Here is a 17036-nt window from a genome sequence, read left to right on the forward strand (position 1 = left end):
CCAGATCGGTGAGTTTGGTGAATCTAGGCCTAAGTTTATAGCCCTCGATGCAGACGAAGTTGTTTAAATTGCTTTTACACCGAACTTTTGCAAACCACCCTCGTAATGCAGTACTGAACAATAATTAGGAAAAACCAAAATGATGTAACTGATACAAAAGCTTCACACAAATGTTATTCGTGACACCTGTAAAATAAAAAGAAATAATGAATAAATAATGTATACCAGCTTTTGTCCCACCCTGTATAATTGCAAATTGTTTCTGTAATCAATAGATATACGAAGGGGGTGCTGAAAAGTTCTCAATCCAACCAACCAACTTCCTAAATTCTAAGCGTTATTTTGCCACTGTAGCTGAAAAGAGTGTTATCTTATTTCAATAAGTGCCAATTTGCAGAAAAAAAATTCTGTATTTTGACATTTTTTTAGATCATTGATTGAACCATATCCACGTCATTCTCTTCTTAGTCGGGCTCAGAACTTTTCAGCACTCCCTCGTAGTGTGAAGAGTTTCAGTCTATGGTAACCAGAGCTGTGATTGTGATGTCATAATGCCTCATTCCACCAATAAGATCCAACCTCATCAATGATGTCACAATGGCTTGATTGTCCTATACTTGTCTCACTGTTATTACATACAAGGGATTGCTGAAAAGTTCTCAGCCCAACCAACCAACTTCCTAAGCTCTGAGCGTTATTTTGCCACTGTAGTTGAAAAGAGTGTTATCTTATTTCGTTAATGTCAATTTGCAGAAACAAAATTCTTTGTTTCGACCTTATTTCAGATAATTGATTGAACCATATCCACGTCATTATCTTCTTGGTTCGGCTAAGATCTTTTCAGCACCCGTTCATAAAGTGTCTTAGAACAAAACTGCTACTGTACCTCAAAAATAATTTTAACGAAGTACATTTAATACAAGATTAAAGAGCATGCATCGGTCAGTGAGAGAAGATAGACAAGGACGACTTTCTTTAAATTTGCATAAAGTCAGTTCTAATGTGTCCCTTCAGATGATACACTCCCACCTCTCAGTTTCTTCATGGCTTTTCTTGCCTTCTTGTTTCTGAGAGTATAAATGCAGGGGTTTAACAAAGGGGTCACGATTGTATAAAAAACAGAGAGCAGTTTGTCAGTATCAAAAACAACCGATGGTCTCATGTAGAGATAGACAATGGGACCATAAAACAAAGTGACCACCAGGAGGTGGGAGGCACAGGTAGAGAAAGCTTTGCGCCTTCCCTCAGCTGATTTAATTTTTAAGACAGTGGAGATGATGTACACATAAGATACAATCAACACCGAGAAACAACCAATAGCTAAGATTCCGCTGTTGGATCTGTCCGCAATTTCACTGAAAAAGGTACTAGAGCAAGCCAACACAGATACAGAATGCCCGTCACAAAAGAAATGATTGATCTCATTAGGACCACAGAAGGTCAACCTCATTACAGGAAATGTCTGACCACAGGCATGAATGAAGCCACCTACCCATGTACAAAACACCAGAAGGAGACACAGCCGCCAGTTCATTATTGTGGTATAACGCAAAGGATTACAGATGGCAACATAGCGGTCATAAGCCATTAGGACCAGGTGGAAGCATTCTGTACCTCCAATCAAATGGAAGAAAAACAATTGGGCAATGCAGTCGTTGAAAGAAATAGTTGTCTTGGGGAAGAGAAAATGAACAAGAGATCTGGGCACAGTGACACTGGAAAAGCCCAAATCGATGAAAGACAAGTTGCTGAGGAAGAAATACATAGGGGTGTGCAGTTGAGGGTCCACATATATGGTTATCATAATGAGAAGATTCCCAGCTATGGTGCCCAGATACATCACTAGAAAGATCACAAAGCATATCATCTGTAAGTTGGGATTTCTAGACAGTCCGAGGAGGAGGAACTGTGTGACTCTGGTTTCATTGTTGAATTCCATTCCTTCCATTTCGCCAACTGTAATAAAACAGAAACACAAGAGACAATAGACAATAGACGGAATACATAAAATGAGACGAGAGCCCAGAGAATATTAACTTTCTTTCTAAAGACTTATTCAGTGTCATGCTCTGTTTCTTGTCCTTTTGTAAATCCAGGCTAAAATCTTAGCTGTCTGAGGTACCATTTATATCTTGACCACTTCTTTATAATGCATTCTCCTAGAATCTCTTGTTATCAAGTTTCAAGTTTATTTAAAATTTCTTATACCTCCTAATCAGACTTCCAGGCGGTGTACAATGTTAATAAAAACATTTATTGACTATAATACAAATGTAAAATTGGTAGACATCTTTAGGGGTAGTTAATACATCGAAGGACGCTTTAACCAGGGACAAACAGGAACAAAAGGAAAAAAAGGTTAGAACTACAACTCCCATCTAACAAAAGGTTAGAACTACAACTCCCATTAATACACGTGAACCTCCACCTTCCCTCTTATCGTACCCACCAAACCTATTAACTTCAATGACCGGTATATTCCTGAAAATAAATTACCTTCCTATTGTACATTCTTGTATATTCCTATCAACTTCAATGACCTCTACTTTCCTAAAATGTTAATTCCAATGATCTCATCGTTTGTAATCTTAATTAATTGCTGTGAACCGCCTAGAACTCTCTGGGTATGGCGGTTTACAAAATAAAGTTATTATTATTATTATTATTAATACATCGAAGGACGCTTTAACCAGGGACAAATGGGAACAAAAGGAAAAAAAATGTTAGAACTACAATATTATCGTGAAAGAGAGAACAATTCAGGAAAGTACACTGGGAAGGGTGAAAGACCACATGTTTTCGCCCTTACAAGGACAGTTAGGTTTCAAAGGCATCGACAAATAAAAATGTTCTATGTGATTCTTTTGACTAGTTTGTAATCTCGATAGCTCAGGGACTGTCTCTCCCGCCCATGTCTGCAGTTTCAAGTTTTTTCGTGGCTTGATATATTGTTTTGTTTTCCAAAGCGGTTTCCATCATACAATTTTTTTAAAAAAACCAAATCGGAATTTACAAAAACATTTTAAAAACTTACATACCGAGGCCCCCTTTTACAAAGGCACGCTAACGCGTTTTAGCTCGGATGTAGCGCACGCTGGATCAATGCATGCGCTAGCCGCTAATGTGTCCATAGGATAGCATGCGCGCGTTAGCGTTTAGCACACGTTTTGTGAACTCTAAAAAGTTTAGAGCACCTTTATAAAAGAGGAGGTGAAAGTTTCTATTGAATAGATGTGGTACAAGAGGAAAAAGGGTCGGGTCACAGCACAGACGGTAAGGGAAAAAACGTTAGTGAGAAAAGGGTTTTTGAAATGATAAACTGGCAGACACATTTGCTGTTCTACATTATTTTAGATTTATATACAGATTTGTGTGCTCAAGACTCGCTCATTATCCCCCGTAAAGATCTGGGGGTATTGGTGGATAACACAATGAAGCCGGAGGCGCAATGTGCAGCGGCCTCAAAAAAAGCGAGCAGAATGCTGGGCATTATCAAAAAGGGTATCACTACCAGAACGAAGGAAGTTATCCTGCCACTGTATCGAGCAATGGTGCGCCCACATCTGGAATACTGCGTCCAATACTGGTCGCCATACCTCAAGAAGGACATGGCAATACTCGAGAGGGTCCAGAGGAGGGCAACGAGGATGATAAAGGGTATGGAGAACCTCTCATATGCCGAACGGTTAGACAGGCTGGGGCTCTTTACCCTGGAGAAGCGGAGACTGAGAGGGGACATGATACAGACTTATAAAATCATGAAAGGCATAGAGAAGGTGGAGAGGGACAGATTCTTTAAACTAGCAGGGGCAACTAAAACAAGAGGTCACTCAGAAAAACTGAGAGGAGACAGATTCAAAACAAATGCAAGAAAGTTCTTCTTCACTCAACGGGTGGTAGACACCTGGAACGCGCTTCCCGGAGAGGTGATAAGCCAGAGTACAATTCTGGGGTTCAAAAAGGGACTGGATGACTTCCTGGAAGCGAAGGGAATAACGGGGTACAGATAGAGGTTTACCTCACAGGACACTGAGCAAATAGGATATGGACTTTTTAGGTTAGGTAGGGAACATTTTCAGGTCATGGACCTGGAGGGCTGCCGCGGGAGCGGACTGCCGGGCGCGATGGACCCCTGGTCTGACCCGGCGGAGGCAATGCTTATGTGCTTATGTGCTTATGTAAAGTAACCCTTCCTACTGAATGAAATGCTCTTTTTCTTACAAACATTTCATGGTTACAGCTCAGTAACCCTTCAGAGAGCAGCATTCAGATGTAAGATTAGGGCGTCTCTTAAAAGGTATTTTCTTAGGTTCTAGATTGCCCTTCAAATATATAGTTTCTTCTGTCGATTTCTTTTTATTTAAAAAGTTTGTTTAATCCATTACATGGCTTATCGCCACTGAGGGAAATCTGAACGGTGATCCTGAAGATTATGAAGAAAGAGATGAAGTGCTCATTTGGTTTTTAAAACATCCGTCCCAATTCCTTATACCGAGATCAGCCCAAACCCCTCAGGCTCACACTTTCAACGCCTGAAGTCTACTCACCGTGCGATACCCACCACCCTCCTTCCCTCAAACTCCAAATCAGTTCATCAGCTCACTCAAAATGCTATTTCATTGCATAAACGCCCTTCAGAGAAGCCGTTCTTTAACCTCAAAAAACTTGCAAAGCGGAATTCATTTTTTGTCAATTAATAATGTATCTATCCAAGAATTGATTGCATTGCTAATACAATTCCAACCAGAGAACTGTCTCCCCACTCTTCCTATTTAAACTTGATAGTTTGCTCAAAGTTTCCCTGGCAATGATTGATCTCTTTTGTTATGGAGTAAAGAGTCGTGAAGAGACAATGAGACACAGCAAGTAAGAGAAACAAGGTGACAAGAGATGAATGATTATTGAAACTCTCGAAAAGTCTGCTGATAATTAAGGATCGTAATATATTCATTATTCTGCTTCTGAACAGATATTCTTTTGATGTTTCCCACCTTTACTCTGTAAGCTATATGAGGATGGTTTGAAAGGTTTGGTAAAACATAGTAACGATAGTGAATGACAGCAGATAAAGACCCGAATGGTCCATCCAGTCTGCCTAACCATACACTTTCTATAAATTAATGATTTAATTTAAATTGTTCTTTTTCTTAGATATTTCTGGGCCAGAAACCTAGAGCTCTGCCCGATACTGTGCTTAGGTTCCAGCTACTGGAGCCTCTGTCATAGCTCACTTCAGCCCCTCTAAAAAAATATAAAAAGCAAGTTAGTGTCCATTGAGGGCTATAGGAAGGGGTGCTGAAAAGTTCTCAGCCCAACCAACCAACTTCCTAAATTCTGAGCGTTATTTTGCCACTGTGGCCGAAAAGAGCGTGATCTTATTTTGTTAAGTGTCAATTTTCAGAAACGAAATTCTATGTTTTGACATTGTTTCAGATCATGGATTTAATCATCTCCACATCATTCTCTTCTCGGTTGGGCTGAGACCTTTTCAGCACCTTCCTGTACACTGAATGCAGTGTTTCCAGTTTTTCCATGCCAAAGGAAAAATAGCTAAGTATATAGCCCTCAATGCTTAACTTGCTTTTTTTTTTTTTACCAAACTTTTTAAACCACCCTTGTTTTCTCAAAATGACATTTTAACACGTGTTAAAAGATTGAAAACTTATAAGATACAAGTTAGATACTTACAGTATATATTTGGAGAGATTATAACTTGAATGGATGATTTTTGTCCAGCATATTTCCATATACCAAACAGTTTATAGATACAGAATATTCAGAAAATCTGGACACTAGGTCAGTCTTTGCCTCACCAGCTCAGCCAACAGCTGCAGGCTGAAGGCGCTCTCCAGTAGGCAGAAATGGGATGAACTTAAACTGTGCTTAAGGCTCTGGGGATTATAACCTTTCGAGGATCTCAAAAGAAGCAGGTGTTGAAGCAACTTTGCCATTAACAGGGTTCACTACAACATCTGTGATAACACAAGAGTTTGGAACTAATGAAGTCCATGTGGATAGAACTGGCTTGAAAGATGGGTACAAGATTTTTCCTTACTGTTTGTTTTCATGTCAAAATTCATAGTTTCATAGCTATATGAGATGTAGGTAAGAAGCCAAGGATTTCAGATTGAGCACTTTTCCGAGTTTATTAAAATTTGATACACCGCTTATAAATTTGGATACACTGCTTATAAATTTTTACATTACATATAAAAAAATTGAAAAAGATGGTACAAAATAATACTGTGTTCCCCCACAAATTCGCAGTTCGCGAATCGCGGACTCGCTCATTCACGGTCTGCTCCGACTTCCTCTTCCTGTAGTAAAGTCAGGCTATACCAATCAGGAGTTCCATGTCAAAGCAGCTCCTGATTGGTGTAGCCCGACTTTACTACAGGAAGAGGCGGTCAGAGCAGACCGTGAGTGATTTTCTTCATCCACTGGCACTCCAGCTGCCCTCTCCTGCCTCCCCTGCCTTTTGACAGGCGAAAAACCACATTTGTGTTTTTTTCAAAATTTGCGGGGGTTCCTGGAATGGAACCTCTGCGAATCTCGGGGAGTCCTGTACTAAACAGAGAGGCAAGATGAACTGAAACACATAGGAAAGAGGGAGAAAGGGATAACACAATGGAGGAGGGAAGCTATACTCTTCCATATATATTTTTTTATTTTTTGAGAGTAGTCAATGGTCTAGGACAGAAAGGATATCATATGTATATGCGCCCTTAAAAAAAAAAGTTTTAAGTTCATTTTAAATTTATCAATGTTTTCTTCCTCTCTTAAATAGAGTGGTAATGTGTTCCAAAGTACGGGTAGTGTCGTAAAAATGGTGTTTTAGAGAAGGAACATATAAAAGGAATCGATTATTAGATCTTAGAGTTCTTGAAGAGCAATAAGGGATAAGTAATCTGTCCATGAAACCCGGTATATGCAGTATTTATGTTTTGAATGTTAATAGTAGAATTTTGTAGGGATTGAGGGGTACAGATAAGAGTAGAGGTAGATTATAGTGATGGGATTAGAGGTAAGTTACAAAATTAATCAGGGACCACTGTTCAGGCACTAGGCCTGATGGGCCGCCGCGGGAGCGGACCGCTGAGCAGGATGGACCTCTGGTCTGACTCAGCGGGGGCAACTTCTTATGTTCTTATGTTCTTAAAGGAAGCCAGTGTGATTTTATTAGAAACAGTGTAACATGGTCGGGTTTTTTTCCTGATATAAATCTGGAAAATAAGGTAATAAAAAAGTAGAAAACATATATTTTTTTTCAAGAATTAGGAATTGTTTAAATCATATGAAGAAAGGGGATGTACACTCTTTCTTAGGCATCATTCCCTTAAAGTAATATCATCACCAGCCCCCTTGGTAGGGACACTACTTCCATCATACCTTGGAGGAAGAGTGTGGCATAGTAGTTAGAGCTGCTGCCTTTCCACCCTGAGGTTGTGAGCTCAAATCCTGTGCTTCTCCTTGTGATCCTGGACAAGTCACTTAATCTCCCACTGCCCCAAGTACATTAGATAGATTGTGAGCCCACCAGGACAGACAGGGAAAATGCTTAGAGTGCCTGTATGCAGACTTTGAGTGTAGCTGTAAAACTACAAAAAAAGAGGTATAGAAGTCTCAATCCCTTTCCCTGATGTCACAAGTATTTGGCAGAAACATTCCAGAGCTTATATTGTGATGACATAATGCCTCATTCCACCAATGCCTATGAACCAACCTCATCAGTGATGTCACTGGCTCACTTCTGATATTGCCTTGGAGGAGAGTGTGGTACAGTGATTAGAGCTACAGCATCACCACCCTGAGGTTGTGGGTTCAAATCCTGTGCTGCTCCTTGTGACCCTGGGCAAGTCGCTTAATCCTCTGCTGCCCCAGGTTCATTACATTGATTGTGAGTCCACCAGGACAGACAGGGAAAATGCTCAAAGTACCTGTACGTAAAATGCTTTGAGTGTAGTTGTAAAAGTGCAAAAAGGCAGTGTACAAGTCCCTTTCCCTTTTTCATAGCATGTCGGTATTACAAACCAACCCATGTCATTCTTTAGTGTCTATCTCAGCCTCAGTCCTTCTATTCCAGCATTCTTCAATGCAAGGCTTGAGGGTCAGTGGTTGGGCCTATTCATACTCTGATTCTTCCCTATCTCCTTAAAAAATGACATGAGGATGGTTTCCCATGGTTAACTACTGGGACGGGGACAACTGTCATTCTCTAAATCTTATATTCTTATATAAGCCAAGTGTAAGACAATCAAGCCATTGGTACATTGGTACGATGAGTGAGGTGATTAAATTTGCGAACGATATGAAGTTATTCAGAGTAGTGAAGACGCAGGTGGATTGGGAAGATCTGCAACGTGACATAATCAGGAACCTCATGCACGAATACAGGATGTCCGGGGCGGTACTTGGAGACCTCCCAGGAAAGAGACTTGGGAGTTCTGATCGACAAGTTGATGAAGCCATCCATGCAATGCGCAGTGGCGGCAAAGAGGGCAAAAAGAAAATGCTAGGAATGATAAAGAAGGGGATCACAAACAGATCAGAGAGGGTTATCATGCCGCTGTACCGGGCCAAGGTGCGCCCTCACCTGGAATACTGCGTCCAGCACTGGTCACCGTACATGAAGAAGGACACAGTACTACTCGAAAGGGTCCAGAGAAGAGTGACTAAGATGGTTAAAGGGCTGGAGGAGTTGAGGTACAGTGAGAGATTGGAGAAACTGAGCCTCTTCTTCCTTGAAAAGAGGAGACTGAGAGGTGACATGATCGAAACATTCAAGATACTGAAGGGAATAGACTTGGTAGATAAGGACAGGTTGTTCACCCTCTCCAAGGTAGGGAGAATGAGAGGGCACTCCCTAAAATTGAAAGGGGATAGATTCCGTATGAATGTTAGGAAGTTCTTCTTCACCCAGAGTGGTGGAGAGCTGGAATGCTCATCCGGAGTTTGTCATAGGGGAAAACACCCTCCAGGGATTCAAGACATAGTTAGACAAGTTCCTGCTGAACCAGAACGTACGCAGGTAGGGTTAGCCTCAGTTAGGGTGCTGGTCTTTGACCAGAGGGCCGCCGCGTGAGCGGACTGCTGGGCACGATGGACCACAGGTCTGACCCAGCAGCGGCAATTCTTATGTTCTTAACTTGTCCAATTTAAGTTTTGCAGTTAGTTTCGAATATGTCACTTAAGTAAATAAGGGATAGCTGAAAGCAAAGGCATTTGGGGAGGAATTCTAATTGTAGTTAGAGGTCTGGAATAGCATCTGCCCATTTATTTTGGTTTGATTTTGATTTTGCTTTTGTTTTTAGATATTTTCCTGTTTAGTGTTGGAGTTCTTTTCTTTTCCTAATTTTAATGGTTGCAAACATCTCCGATGGTTACTGAGGTGCAATAGATAAATCTTTTAATAAACATAATGCTGGCAGTCGATAAGAAAGCTGACTCCTGTATGGATTTTTTTTTTTTTTTTACAAAGGCTCAGAATCTCTAATTGGTGCCAATTTTTAGGTGTCGATAAGCACCCAAGCTCAGTAAAAAATGCCTTTTAAATGACATTTTTAACTAAGGCTCTCTTTTACAAAGGTGCGCTAAGCATTTTAGCTCATGTTTAGCGCACGCTAAATCAACATGTGCACTAACCACTAACACGTCCATTGGTTAACATGTACGCATTAGTGTTTAGCGTATGATTAGCGTGCGTTAATATTTGCCGCATGCTAAAAAGCATAGCACACCTTTGTAAAAGAAGGGGTAAGTTTCAAGGCGCCTACAGGCACCTAAAAAATTGGCACCAGAATTGCACCTCTGTAGGTGCTTTAGCCGCCTAATGCCACTGTGGGCATTGCTAATGCAAGAAGTACCTATGTAGGCACAAGTCACAAAACATGTGGAGGGACATAATCGAAAGGAACGTCTAAGTCCGTTTTCGTCTAAGTCGCAAGTCGTCCAAAGTAAAAAACAGCTTAGGACACATTTTCGAAAAATACATCCAAATTTTTTTTTCGTTTCAAAAATCGTCTAAGTATACGTCCAAGCCACTAAATCGTCCATCTTTTTACCACATTTTCGTCCAACTTTTTGTCCAACTCAAAAATGCCTAGAACAAGCCCTGTTGGACGTGAGAGTGGGCTGCAAAGTGATGGACTGAACACCCAGACATGGCACCTAAATAGTGGGGTACCTTACAGGGCACAAAAAGAGTGCCATGACTTCATCTCACTACAGCTCCCTTAAAAGTCATGGTGAGCCCCCCAAACCACTTCCAGAATCCCCTGGACCCACTTATTTACCAACGCAATAGCCCTTATGGCAGCAGGAGCCACTTATATGCCAGTAAAAAAGGGCTTTGAGGGGTTATAGGGGGTGCACATATTTCAATATCAATGCAGTGATTACAGGGGCTTATGGACATGGGTCATCCTCTCCATGGGTCCCTAACCCAACCCCAAGATGGCTTAAGATGCCTCTGTGCAGCATGACTAGGCTTTCCTATGCCAGGCTGCCAGGTGATGATGTTCTGAAGGCACAATTTTCAAGTTGTGATTAATATTTTTAGGGGGGGGGGCTCGGTGATCACTGGGGTAGTGTGTGGGGGTCTGTATTATGTGTTTGCAGTGCTTATATGGTCACTTTAGGTGGGTTTTTGTGACTTAGACCATGCTTTAAAAGGTCTAAGTCACAACGTCCAAGTTCCATCGATCCTGTGCTGTATAACTTTCGGTTATACATGCAGTGTGACTAAGTCTAAGCGTGCCCACGTCCCGCCCAAATCTTGACCTCGACAAGCCTCCTGACACGCCCCGTTTAGTTATGATCATTCAGCGGCACTATGAAGGCCTAGGTCATTTATAAATACGTCCAAAACCCGTTTTTATTATCGGTACTTGGACATTTTTGACTGATAATCGTCCAAGTGCCGACTTAAGTCGGTTTTTGGATGTTCTTCTCTTTCGATTATGAGCCCCATAGGAGCCAAAAATGTAGGCCTGGAAATCCCTGGCATTCGTTTCCAGTATTATCTTTTCCGGAGGTGCAATTCTCTATATAGTGCCATTGTGTGATTGGCATGCGATCGGCAGCCGCTTTTTTAGACAGCCACCAATATCAACGCCATATAAAGAATCCAGGCCAAACATATGACAGCAAAAGCTTATTTACTCCCCTTTTATTGAGCCACGGTAGAGGTTTCTACTGTGACCCGCAGCGGTAAATATTCCAACGCTGCTCTGAAGCTCATAGAATTGGAGAATGTAGCGCTCTGGGCCATGGTAGAAACCTCTACCACGGCTTAGTAAAAGAGGACCTTAAGAGCTGCAGAACGTTCACCTTCACTACGTAAATTTGAGAAACTTTGGGCTCCACTGCTGAAACACACCTTCTCTCCTTACTCTTTAACAGCTTAGTGTACACATGAGAGGCTCCTCTTCAATACTGATGACTATTTAGACACTTGTAGATATGTAGTCAGAACTGCTTGTTTGTTAGAAATCATTACTGTACGGATAGTTTGACATCCAGGTTAGTCTACTAATCTTTCTGATCTAACACGTGGTACCTACCTTTCTTCGACACATGTTATGCTCTGCTGATGTAGTTGATGTATTACTTCCTTGCATCTCGTGTATACATATTCTTCTGTTTGTTTGTTATGAAAATTCAATAAATTTCTTATGAACTTAAAAAAAAAGAGGACCTTAATCAATTGATATAAATTGTCTAGAAACAAAAACTGCATCTCTAAAAATAATTTTTTTTGTAAATCTTTATTGATTTTCAAACTTTGATAGTGTAATACAAATAATCTTATCAGAAAAGCTAAACAAAAACACACTATTAATTATATAATTATTACATTAACAATCATTTCCTCCCTTCCTTAACTTATTATTTAAACAATAGCACATATAAAATAATTTCAATATTATAATGAAATAAATTAACTTTCCAAAATATATTTCCCACCCTCCCTGGATGTGCAAAGAATGTAATGAAAAAAGAAAGAAATATAAACTTAATTATAATACAATAAAATTAGTCAATGGACTCCATACATCTTTAAAAGACTTATTATTCCCAAAACATTCTGCCATCATATTTTCATATTTATACATGGTACATACAGTTACCCACCAAAAAGTAAAGTTAATCCTATCATAATTTTTCTAATTTTGAGTAATTTTATATCTATCTAAGGTAGGTTTAACATGAAGCACTGTACCATAAATTATCGCCTCATATGACAAGGGGATAGATGATTCAAGAATGAGATTAATTTGTCCCCAAATTGACTTCCAGAAATCAAGTATAACAGATGATCCAAAGTCCCTATATTAATATGACAATGCCAGCATCTATTAAGAACATAAGAACATAAGTTTCAGGTCTTAAGAACATAAGCAGTACCTCTGCTGGGTCAGACCAGAGGTCCATCATGCCCAGCAGTCCACTCACGCGGCGGCCCATCAGGTCCAGGACCTATATAGTAATCCTCTATCTATACCCTTCTATCCCCTTTTCCTTCAGGAAATCATCCAATCCCTTCTTGAACCCCAATGCCGTACTCTGTCCTATCACACCCTTATGAGTAACTCTAGTAAATACTTTTAAAAGACCCACTCAACCTCAGGGATGTTGACAAGAAGTTGTGAACACTGAATTCTTTAACCATTTTGGTATAGAAATTTGAAGACCAAGAGGTTCATGAAAGAACAATTGGAGTGCTTTCACTCCTTTTGAAGAAAAGAAGTGTATAGATTTAGAATTATCTATTTTTTGTAAACAAACTGGGGTCCAAAAATTCCTATGCAATAAAAATAACCATGTTTGTCTCATAGATGCTGACATTGTACATTTCAACCTCCAAGTTCAAATTTGTGGCCAATGAGATACAGAAAGACTGTTTTAGCTCGATGCTCCAGATATCCATAAGGCTATTTTTTGGTTTCTTATTTAAAAATCCAGAAATCAATTTGTACCACTGGGCGACCTGATGTCCTACTAGATCTGTCTGGTAGCAAAGGATCTGCAAGCTATAATAAGTTTTGAAAACACAGTCAGAATAAGGTTAATGTACTTTACACTGGTGGTGGGGAAGGAGGGAGAGATGCTGGATGAAAGGGTAGTTGAGAAAAGGAGAGATGGTGGATCTGGGGATGGTGGGGTCCATCGCTGCAGCTGCGGGGATGGAGAGGAAAAAAAGGAAAGATGCCAGACCTCTGGGAGAGGGAAAGGAAACGGAAGGGGTGGACAGAGATGGAAGATGGATGGTTAGCACGGAGAAAGAAGAAAATTACAAAGAAATATGATCACATCACCCCGCTTCTCCGTGAGTCACACTGGCTACCAGTCTCCCATCGTATCAAATATAAAATTCTTCTGCTCACATTCAAAATCAAGTCGACTCATTGTCCACCTTTTTTAGACAAACAACTCATCGTAGGTCAAAATCTCGTTCTGATACCAAATGTGAAAAATATTTTTATAATTTCCATCTAAGATAAGTGTTCTTTTATAGTTTTCATTGAGACTGAAAATTTTGTGTTTGTTCCATTGTAGTCTGTTTCGGGCAGCAAGATCATTGTGATTTAAATAATAATAATAATAATAATTTTATTCTTATATACCGCCATACCGAAAAAATTCTAGGCGGTTCACAACAAGGTGAGCTAATACATGGGATACAGATAAAATACAAATTAGAATAATTGACTTAAAAACAGATAAAGACAGAACACATTTACAATATAATGCAGAAAATACCGGCATGGCAGGGAAAAATCAATTATCAATTGCCGCGATAAGCATTTTGCTGGCCTACATTGTATGCGTCTCCCGCCATGTACGGCCACCTAGGTCCACCTAAGGCTACTTCCAGGCCAAGCCATGCCCACACCTAGCCTTGGGCGAGCTTACACACCTCCCTAGGCTCTTGGAGGTGCCTCCAATGTAGTCAGTCTGCCTCGGGAGGTTTTTTTTATAGGAAACATGCATCCCAATTGACTGGTTAGGCAGCAGTTGGCCACCTACAATCGGGACACCATTTATAGAATCTGGGCCTAAGTGTCCCCTAGTCTTTGTAAATCTTGATGTAGTGAAAAATCAATCCTCTTGTACCCATTCTACACCACTCGGGGTTTTGCAGTCTACAATCTCCCCTCAGCTGTCTTCTTTCCAAGCTGAAGAGCCCTAACCTCTCTAGTCTCTCCTCATATGAAAGGAGTTCCATCCTTTTATCATTTTGGTCACTCTTCTTTGAGCTTTTTCTGGTGCCTCTATATATTTTTTGAGATAAGGAGACCAGAACTGAATGCACTACTCAAGTTGAGGTTGCACCATTGAACATTACAGAGGCATTATAACATTCTTAGTCTTGTTAACCAACCCTTTTCTAATAATTCCTAGCTTCCTGTTTGCCTTCTTGGCTGCCACCACACATTGGTTGGAAAGCTTCAGCATTTTGTCTATGATGACACCCAGATCCTTTTTTGGGTGCTAACCCCCAAGGTGGACCCTAACATCTGGTAACTGTGATTTGGATTCTTCACAATGTGCATCACTTTGCATTTGTCCACATTAAATTTCATCTGCCATTTGGACACCTAGTCTTCCAATTTCCTTAGGTCTTCCTGCAGTTTTTCACAGTCTGCATGTGTTTTAACAACTTTGATGATTTGTTGTTTTTGTGGGGTGGGGTGGCCTAAGGGATCTGGCCAAGTAGAATCTTAGGCCATTTCCAGTGCATCCCTGTGGCAGGGGCCTTAATCACCTGGGCCAATCATGGCCTTAGGCCCCTCCCCAGTGCATCCCATGATGCACCGGGAAGGGGCAGGCCCATCATTCTAGTGAAGGTGGGCCAGCCGGCTGGAGGCAGGAAGGATGCCTCTGGCTGACCATCTCAATAAGGTAGGGGGTTTTGGGTGAGGGAGGGTCAGGATGGGCTTGGGGGGTCCAGGTGGGCTTCTTTTCAGAGTGGGGATTCTGGCAGGAGGTACTGGGCATCCATCCTGCCAGTAATCATTTTTTGAGGGGGTTGGGGAGTGTTCCGGCAGGAGGGATTGGGTATTCCTCCTGCTGGTGATCTTTTCAGGGATGGGGAGATTCAAGCAAGAGGTAATGGGCATCCCTCCTGCCGGCAATCTTTGTGGGGTGGAGGAGGTTCTGTCAGGAGGGATTGGGCATCCCTGCTTCTGGCGATATTTGCGGAAGTTGGGGGTTTCCGGCAGGAGGGACTGGGAATCCCTCATGTTGGTAGTCTTTACGGATAGAGGGAGGGGACTGATTGCCATGGCCACTAATCTTATCGCGGCATGGAGATCCCTTGCTGCAATAAGCTCAGCGGCTTCAGCTACTTGAAATGTAGGCCAGCATTTTGCTGGACTACATTTCAGGTGCCTTTTGTAGGCTTAGGGAGGTGCCTAGGGTTGCCTAAGCTTGCCTTAGGCCACTTCAAGTTTCAAGTTTTATTAAAATTTTGATATACTGCCAAATCAGCATATAAAGCGGTTTACAAAAATAAAATGGGGTAACATATCTTAATACAAACCCCGCCCCCCAAAAAAATTCAAGTAACAATAGACAAAAATGAATCACAAACAAAGATGAAACAATAGGATAAAAGAAGAACTACAATATTTTAAAAGAAAAGAAGGGAGAAGGGTAAAACAAAAGGGAACGGAAACCATGCCCACGCCTAGCCTTAGGCCCTACATGTCTCCCTGGGCTCATGGAGGCACCTACAATGTAGGGATCATTTTTTTTTAATGCGCATCCAATTGGTGGTTAAACAGCAGTAGGCCGCCTAAAATTGGGACGCCGTTTATAGAATTTGCCCCAAAATGTCCAAATTGTGCCCTGGATGTTTTATAAAATTGGATATCACTGTAAAACATCCAAGTGCATATCCCACCCTAATCCCACCCAAAACACACCTCTAACATGCCCCCGTAAGATTTAGATACGCTGGAGACAAAACAACCAGAAAGACTTCTAAAAAGACAGTTTCAAAAATGCCCACTTGGATGTTTTGACTAGTAAGCCCAAGGTCCTCTTTTACAAAGGTGTGCTAAGCATTATAGCATGCGTTTAGTGCATGCTAAATCAATGTGTGTGCTAACCATTAATGTGTCCGTAGGATAACATGCACACGTTAGCGTTTGGCACGTGATTAGCACATGCTAATATTTACTGCGTGCTAAAAAGCATAGCGCACCTTAGCCAATTCCTTGTTCTTTTTCCTCTTGGATCCCTTGTTGATACGCAGTATATAGAGATTTTGTGCCTCAGTGACTATGTCTTTAAAAAGGGATCAAGCTTGCTCTAGTGTTTTTACAGTGCTTATCCTCTTCTTAATCTTCTTCCCCACCATGAGTCTCATCCCTTCGTAATTCCCTTTTCTGAAGTTCAGTGCCGTGGCCGTCGTTCTGTTACAATGTTTCGCCCCTGTGTCCAGGTCGAAGCGGATCATGTTGTGATCACTGTTTCCCAGTGTCCCTTCTACTTCTATACCTTAAGCCGGTTCTCGCAGTCCATTTAGAATTAAGTCCAGAATTGCATTTCCTCTTGTATTTTCCTGGAGCATGAGGAAGGGAGAGGTCTCCCACAGGGGGAAGGAAGGTGGAGTGCTGGACTGGCAGCTCATTTGCATTTTCTCCACAGCACCCCAGGGCAGCATGGCTTGGGAAACAGTGCTGTGAATCACACACGAGATGTGTTCTCGACAACAAAAATTAGTATCTGAAAGCAACAGTTTATTTAACCAATAGATATAAAATGAATTAGAACAAAAGTGCTACTGAATCTATACAAATATATATATATTTAAATAAAAGCAATCAATTCAAGTGTAAGAGACACGAGATGGCTCCCAGTTTCCACTAAGAACAGCATAATTTATTCAGCTTTATAATCCCTTTCAAAGGAAATCCTAATTTCAAAACTTAATCAATTGATCAGAATTTTAAAGTGTGCATTAAAGAGTATATTTCAGTAAAGCAGAGGGTTTACACAATGGTGAGTTTCTTTAAATGAGCAGAACA

General features: G+C 41.0%; 1 protein-coding gene across 1 annotated transcript; it reads right to left on the reverse strand.

The window, feature by feature from the left end:
• Positions 1 to 997: 997 nt before the first annotated feature.
• LOC117350463 (olfactory receptor 1509-like) lies at positions 998 to 11633 on the reverse strand. The gene is made up of 2 exons (XM_033924756.1): positions 11562 to 11633; positions 998 to 1956 (listed from the first exon to the last, which is right to left on the reverse strand). Exon 2 carries the CDS (start codon positions 1946 to 1948, stop codon positions 998 to 1000), a length of 951 nt encoding a protein of 316 aa, XP_033780647.1. The 5' UTR covers positions 1949 to 1956; positions 11562 to 11633.
• Between the last annotated feature and the right edge of the window lie 5403 nt (positions 11634 to 17036).

Source organism: Geotrypetes seraphini, chromosome 16 (assembly GCF_902459505.1).
Source record: "Geotrypetes seraphini chromosome 16, aGeoSer1.1, whole genome shotgun sequence".
Classification (NCBI taxonomy): domain Eukaryota; kingdom Metazoa; phylum Chordata; class Amphibia; order Gymnophiona; family Dermophiidae; genus Geotrypetes; species Geotrypetes seraphini.